The sequence below is a fragment of the Sarcophilus harrisii genome, chromosome 2, assembly GCF_902635505.1.
Source record: "Sarcophilus harrisii chromosome 2, mSarHar1.11, whole genome shotgun sequence".
Classification (NCBI taxonomy): Eukaryota; Metazoa; Chordata; class Mammalia; order Dasyuromorphia; family Dasyuridae; genus Sarcophilus; species Sarcophilus harrisii.
The window spans coordinates 330,755,175-330,762,591 of record NC_045427.1 but is presented as its reverse complement, the minus strand read 5'-3'; the positions used below and the strand labels follow the sequence as shown (position 1 = coordinate 330,762,591).

The window sequence follows — 7,417 nt, the reverse complement described above, 5'->3', positions numbered from 1 at the left end:
TACTCTATCCAGGGGTATAAGGAAACCAAAAGGGAATAAAATATTGTTTATTCCTTTGGGCATTTACTACTAAATTGATGGTTAAAACTGGATTCAGTCCTAAAAATATTAAGGGTGTGAGTAAATCTATATAGTTTCTTGGGTTGGAGCTGAGGGAGAGTCAATTCTTTCTTGTGAAGTGCCAGATTATCTGGAACTATTTTCCTTTTTTCCAAAAGTTCTTTCTGGTTTCACCTAAGTAGCCTATGTAGGAAAAAAATGTTTATTAAAGGAATACAAACAGACTAAGTTAAAAGGATCAGGGAAGATCAGAGGTGAAGAAAAGGAAGTCATTGGGGAATCTGAACACAGAAAAGGAGAGAGTATCACTGATTTGTTCTGCAAAATTGGAGTGGATAGAGATTAATTTTTGTAAATGTTTTATTTACATAGATTTGCAGGAGAGAAAATTTTCACACCAAAAGCTGTTCGCTATTATTTAATTATATAACCAGATGGGATTTACTTTTGACAATGAGTTTAGGAAATGAAGTCATCGATTAAGAACAAAAAAAAAAGAGTTGAGAAGCATTTCTGAAGAGGTGTATTTTTCTGGGGATTATGCCTAATTCAAACTGATTAGTGGTACTGAATATAAACCTAGATTACTAATGCTCTTTTTCAGTGTCAGTTCTACTGACTATTTTGGATTCTTTTGTCAAGTCACAATGATGTAGGTGGCCCTAAACCATTTATTTAACAATCCTTTTAGTAAATAAAGCTGGGAATGTCATGATTTCCATTCTTAAGCTTTCTCCTCCTTATCAATAATCCCAAGTGTTGATCAGAAACCTTTAATTTGGAGTAGGGTGATCTTCGAACTTGATGTCTGCTGTTGTTTGGGACGATTTTTTTTTTTCTGGAAAGCAGTATTTTGAGTGTAATAGGTTTGCTGGAGCAAATGGCTAACAGTGTCCTATCCTTCCCCCCCCCCCGCCTTTTTTTTTTTTTAAAGAAACAACTTATGGCATCTATAGCATAGATAATTCACGACAATTCCATCCAATAAAAGACGCACAAATTCCAGAATTCCCTCGAGTTTCTCATTAAAAGGCGCAGTCTCAGCAGTGGGTACCCATTGATTGAGTGGTACCTTTGAACTCTGGGAGGGCGGAGATTTTCCAGACACTACAATGTGCAGGTACAGTCTCCTTTTCCCCGCCCTCCCCCTCTTTCCCCTTCCCTCCCAAGCAGCTTTTTCTCATCTTTGCTTGAAATAGCTGCATTCTTAGAGCTCTGGACTAGAGGTTTCTTACATACACAGCCCCGAAAAACTCTACTGGGAGTCACAGTCACAGGCTAGATTCCTGGAGTTACAGGAGGGGCTGCGACAGATTTCGGGGTGGGAAGGTGTATGAGTTGTGGAAGGGGCGGGGAATGGGAAGGATTAGGGGGTGGAGGGGAGGAAGGAATGACCCTTTTGCCTCCAGGAGTGGGACGAGATTCTTAGCGTGAGAGGCGGGGACTGGCTTCACGTGACTTTGAGGGGCTGGAAGAAAAACAGATCCTTGTCTGGTTGGGAGTCTCATTATATTCAAATATTCATTTTAGGAGCCATTGCTTAGTGCCATCCCAGCAGCACCCTGCTTCGCCTCCCTTGTGAGCTTTTCAAGAAAGAGTTCAAAAGATTGGCTGTCAAGAATCATGGACTGTTTTTATATGCCTTGTTTTCTGTCAGTGAGTAGACTTCCTTTTTTTTTTTCACTCCCCTTCCACATTAAATTATGCCCTAGCTTCTTCCTTTCTCTCCCCATTCGCCCTTTCTTCAGTGTAACAATAACGTCCCATACTCCTTCTCCACGGTCTTTTCCTGTCTAGCTTCAAATGCAATTTGAGTGGCCTACAAATCTGGTGTATTTCTAAGAAGGAAAGCGCAAGGAAGGAAGGAAGGAAGGAAAGTGGGGGAGGGGGGAAGGAAAAGAGCAGTTAGCCATATATTTATCCTCCTTGGGTTTTTTCCTCTGTGGAAAGTCCATAATTCCGGTGTATGTTCAGTGTCATTTGTCCCGGCTGTTTGAGGGGGCTGGGGAGGAGCCCTGTGCTCACTCCCCAGAAGAGTTTATCAGGAAGCAATTAAGCGCTTTTTGTTGGTCTCTTAAAAAACACTTAAGCCTCAAGATAAACAAACCCGCCTGCTCCAAAACTGCCTTCTCTGTTGTTGGAACTCTTTTGCCGCATCCTTTGATTCCCCACACCCACACAGCCTGCAACTCTCCTCCTAGCCAGACTTAATCCGAGGGATGTTCTGGTGCCCCGGGCCGGGGGGGAGTGGGAGGCGGAGGAAGAGGAGAGAAGAGGGAAGGGGAGGGTCGGAGGAGAAAGGAGGCTGATGGCATTTCTCACCGCCACCACCATCTCCCACCCCCCATCCCCTTTCCAACTTTTTTCTATGTTAACTGTTTATCTTTGGGCAAGCCAAGTTGAGCTCATGGCTAAGATAGCAGCAACTGGGACACAAAAAGATTAACAGAATGGAGGCTATCCTATTTGGGTTTATGTGACTGTAAACAAGTCAGAACAAGTAATTACTGGGCAATTCCTGCGTTCAGACCATGCATGGCTGCAGCTGATCTGGAGAAGGGGGAAGGCTAGACACAGACTTACTTGATCGTTGGGCAGGTTATCTAATCTTGGACGCCATTTATGGACGTCTATGTATATACACTGCACGTATTTTCATTTTTATTTATTTTATTAATTTAACCCTTCACCCCTTATCCCTCCCTAGAGACACCATGATTCCCGGTAACCGAATGCTGATGGTCGTTCTATTATGCCAAGTCCTGCTAGGAGGCGTGAGCCATGCTAGTTTGATACCTGAGACGGGCAAGAAAAAGGTCTCCGAAATTCAGGGCCACTCGGGGGGAGGACGCCGCCCCGGGCAGAACCATGAGTTCTTGCGGGACTTTGAGGCTACGCTGCTGCAGATGTTTGGGCTCCGGCGGCGGCCACAGCCCAGCAAGGGCGCTGTCATCCCCGATTACATGCGGGATCTCTACCGGCTGCAGTCTGGGGAGGAGGTGGAGAAGGAGCAAATCCACAGCCTCAGTCTGGAGTACCCTGAGCGTCCTACTAGTCGCGCCAACACCGTGAGGTGTTTCCATCACGAAGGTCAGTCTGCATGTTCTCTCTAGGGATGGAGGGAAGAGGCGGGAGGAAGTAGGAAAAGAGTAGGGAGAACGTGGATGCGAAAATTTAAATGGAAGCCCCCAACTGACTATTGCCTGTTGTAAGATCCGGAATCAAAAACCAGAATGGTTTTTACTTCTCTGGAGGCTGAGAGGAAGGAGGTTGAGAGCATTGCCGGGGGGGAAAGATAGGATATCATCATTGGGAAAAGTTCTCTTGTCTTTCCGCTCATCATTTCTAAGTTATTTCTGTTAGCTTTTCAAGCAAATTTTTAGAAATTTAATTTTACAACTGTATATTTGTAAAGTTTGCTCAATAGAGGCCTTGTAATCCTATCTGAATGTTTCCTAGTGGCTATTTCCTTTCCTGGGTAAATCTGAATTATTAATCAACCAGCATCATTACAGCATTGGAATTTATTTTCCCTTCTGTAACACGATCAACAAGGCATGCTCTGTGTTTCTTAAGTCAATGGGGAAATGTTTAGCAATACTGGGAAAATTGAAGCACAGTGGTGGTTTGTGTATATTTCCTTTCACCTCTTGTTGTATCTTTTCTACTCCTTTTTTATTTCAAACCACTTGAAAAACAATTGAACAAACATAATAAAGTTTGGACACAAAGCCAAGATTTTTTTTTTTTAAAGGAGAGTTTGATCTTGGAGTAAGGAGCTGACACATGGAGATTATTAGAAATATAAAGTAAGATGGGAATTGCTTTCTGTTTCTGGTACTTGATGTTTTGTCTATTTAGTTAAAATAAATAGCCAAATTTGTGTCCCTAAAATATCTGACCAGCAGAATCCATAGTTTAAACTCTTTATTTGTATCTTGATTTCTTTCTTAATTCTCCCTCCTCATGTTAAAAAAAAAAAAAAAAAGTAATGTACTCTTTTTTCCTTTTTCTTCTTTGCCCAGAACATCTGGAGAGCATCCCAGGGACCAGAGAAAATCCTGCTTTTCGTTTTCTATTTAACCTTAGCAGTATTCCAGAGAATGAGGTGATTTCTTCTGCAGAGCTCCGGCTATATAGAGAACAAGTTAATCAGAGCCCTGACTGCGAGCGAGGTTTCCATAGGATCAATATTTATGAAGTCATGAAACCCCCAGGAGTATCCATGCCAAATAGCCTCATTACTCGACTACTAGACACCAGACTTGTCCATCACAATGTGACTCAGTGGGAAAGTTTTGATGTAAGCCCGGCAGTCCTTCGATGGACTCAGGACAAACAGCCTAACCATGGGCTGGCTATTGAGGTGACTCATCTCCAGCAGAGACAGACTCACCAGGATCAGCATGTCAGGATTAGCAGATCTTTACCTCTAGGGGGCAGGGATTGGGCTCAATTCCGACCCCTCCTGGTCACTTTTGGCCATGATGGCAGAGGACATACCCTGATCCGTCACCGAAGAGCTAAGCGCAGTCCAAAGCATCATTCACAGCGGTCTCGTAAAAAGAACAAGAATTGCAGGCGCCATCCCCTCTACGTGGACTTTAGTGATGTTGGTTGGAATGATTGGATTGTGGCTCCCCCAGGTTACCATGCTTTCTATTGCCAGGGGGACTGTCCCTTCCCCCTCACTGATCACCTCAATTCTACCAACCATGCCATCGTTCAGACCCTGGTCAACTCAGTCAATTCTAGCATTCCGAAAGCTTGCTGTGTGCCCACAGAGCTGAGTGCCATCTCTATGCTGTACTTAGATGAATATGACAAGGTTGTACTTAAGAATTATCAGGAGATGGTGGTAGAAGGATGTGGGTGTCGCTGAAATTGGGACTGACCTCAGTGGGAAGGAGAGAGGATATACACATGCACAAACATACTACCCTTCTCGCTTACCCACATACAGACTATGTTCCCTTACAGCTGGACTTTTTATCTTTTTTTAAAAAAAGAAAATGAAAGCCCTAAATATTCACCTTGACCTTATTTATGACTTTACGTGCAAATGTTTTGATCATATTGAGCATATATTTTGACAAAATATATTTATAACTTTTAAAAATAAAATGAGTCATTATTTTAAAGGCAATTTTTTTTTTTTTCAGTAAATCTGCCTCCCTTTTTTTTCTTACCCTATATTTTTGGGTTAGGATTTGTGCACTTTATACTAGTAAGATTTTGTTGGGATCTTGTTGGGAGTTGGAGGAAAGGGGATGAATTGTATGGCTTTGAGAAAATAGATAATTATTTTTATTAATGAAATTAATAATTATAACCTCTATATTGTACTTTACTGTTTATAAAGCATTTTTCTTACAATACTGGGAGATAATAGTGCAAAATAGCACCCCCATTTCATAGGTGAGGAAACAGGTTCTGGGAGGTTAAGTGTTAAGGTCCAAGCTCTCTTTCCAAGAACCTTTAGTGAAGTTTGAACCCATACTGAAATGCAGTAATTTTTCTACTATACTATAATTCCCAATTAGAAAATTTTCTTTTAAAAACCTGCAACATTCTTTTGTTATATCTTTTTCTTTCCTCCCCTAATTTGTTCAATATTTCTGAGAGAAATGTGGGATAGAAGGAGATAAAACATCTAGGATTCTGTTTTTTCTTTGTTCAGTCAGGAAGATTTCACACTTTGTAAAGCAATAACAAGACCCAAATACATTTTTTGCACTTTGATTAACATGAATACTTGGAATTTCTATTCATTTAAAGTTCTTTTCCATGACTTCCTCCCAAGGGTCAAGGACATCATTTTGTGAGATGGTTGGAGAACCAAAGCTGGAGGAACTTAGGAAAGGTTTCTCCCCATGATAATATTCACCTTTTAGAAGCATACAATAGTAGAGTATGAAAAGTTACTTAACACATGAAGATTTCCTATTTCTATGACGCCATAAGGCATATTTTCTTTGATTCTTGATTGTGACATTTTAAAAACCTATTTTCATTCATTTTTGTAAGCTCATAGGCCATTTTTAGAAGAAAACGAGCATTGTAAAATCAAATAATTATAATGTCTCAAATCTAAAAACAATGGGAACCATTTAAAGAAAAGATTTTAAATAAAGAGTTGCTTAATGATCCCTACTGGATTCCTGTTTCCTTTTGGTTTCAACAAAAAGCCAGAAGACAAAAATTGTTGCATCCTCTTCTCTTCTCAATCCTTTAAATATTGGAGCTGATATCCCACAGGTTAGCTGATAAAATCACAGAAAACAATGAGCAGATAACAAAAGTAATAGATATTAATATATTAAGTGAAGTACAAAAGTAGATCTAGACCTTGTTATTGTTTTACAAAGTGAAAACGTTTTCCTGCTTGTATTGGAAGGAGAGCTTGGTATCAGCTTCAAGATTAGCTACACCCTTGGTAACTTAAACTAATAAGATAACTAACAGTAAAAAAGCTTTTTTCTTTATTACCTTTGCTCTGGCACCTTACTCTAGAATTATTTGCCCAGTAGAAGACATCTGTTTACAGCAGGGAGCAAGAGTCAGAATGTCAGGAGTAAGAAGCTGCTTCAGAGTGTGGTCTCTAGCAGCAAAGAAAAGAACTGACTGTATTTAAATCAGAACTGTATTTGAATTACAAGAGTTCATGTAGTATTTGAGTTGCCTTGTTCATTCATATATGTTCCTTTTGGCCATTTCTTTTTGAGTTAAATTAAAATATCTTTCTTTTCATTGTTTGCCCTAGAGAAAGTGATTATATTAACTAAAGGGGACGGACAAAGGGAGAGGCATTATTATGTGTCAGCCATCATACTAAGTGCTTTGCAAACATCTCATTTGATCCTCACAACTCTGAAGTAAGTGCTGTTATTAGTCTCTTTTTATCACTGATGAAACTAAGGCAAGTAAGTCAAATGACTTGCCCAGTCACACAGCTATTGCGTCTTGAGCCAAATTTAGTCTTCTTGATTCCTGGCCTGCTCCACTTCGCCATCTACCTGCTAGAAGTAATTATAGCAACAGATCTGGCACACTACATTTGAACACAATAGAGCACTAGCTTACTGCCTTTGGTAGCTGAGGCAGTTAAGTGTAACCTCAGTTTCCTCAACTGAAAAATTGGGATTATAGCAACTGGACTGCTGTGAATATCAAATGAGATAATATAAAATGCTTGGTACAGTGCTTGACATATGCTAGATGCTTTAAAATTCTTGTTTCTTTCCTCCCTTAGACATTTCTCCTCAGCTAAGAGCTTTATTAATCCTGGGAATTAATTTCATGGGATGTGAAATGTGAATGTGAATTCAAATGTGAAAAAGCAAACAAAAAACTTTTC

At 40.3% G+C, this 7,417-nt stretch overlaps 1 protein-coding gene across 1 annotated transcript; it reads left to right on the top strand.

Moving 5' to 3' along the window:
* The first annotated feature begins 1,508 nt into the window (after window positions 1-1,508).
* Window positions 1,509-6,218, top strand: BMP4 (bone morphogenetic protein 4). Its single transcript, XM_003758831.4, has 3 exons — window positions 1,509-1,716; window positions 2,768-3,150; window positions 4,086-6,218. The coding sequence occupies exons 2-3, from the start codon at window positions 2,775-2,777 to the stop codon at window positions 4,940-4,942; spliced, it is 1,233 nt and encodes a 410-aa protein (XP_003758879.1). The 5' UTR covers window positions 1,509-1,716; window positions 2,768-2,774; the 3' UTR covers window positions 4,943-6,218.
* The last annotated feature ends 1,199 nt before the right edge of the window (window positions 6,219-7,417 follow it).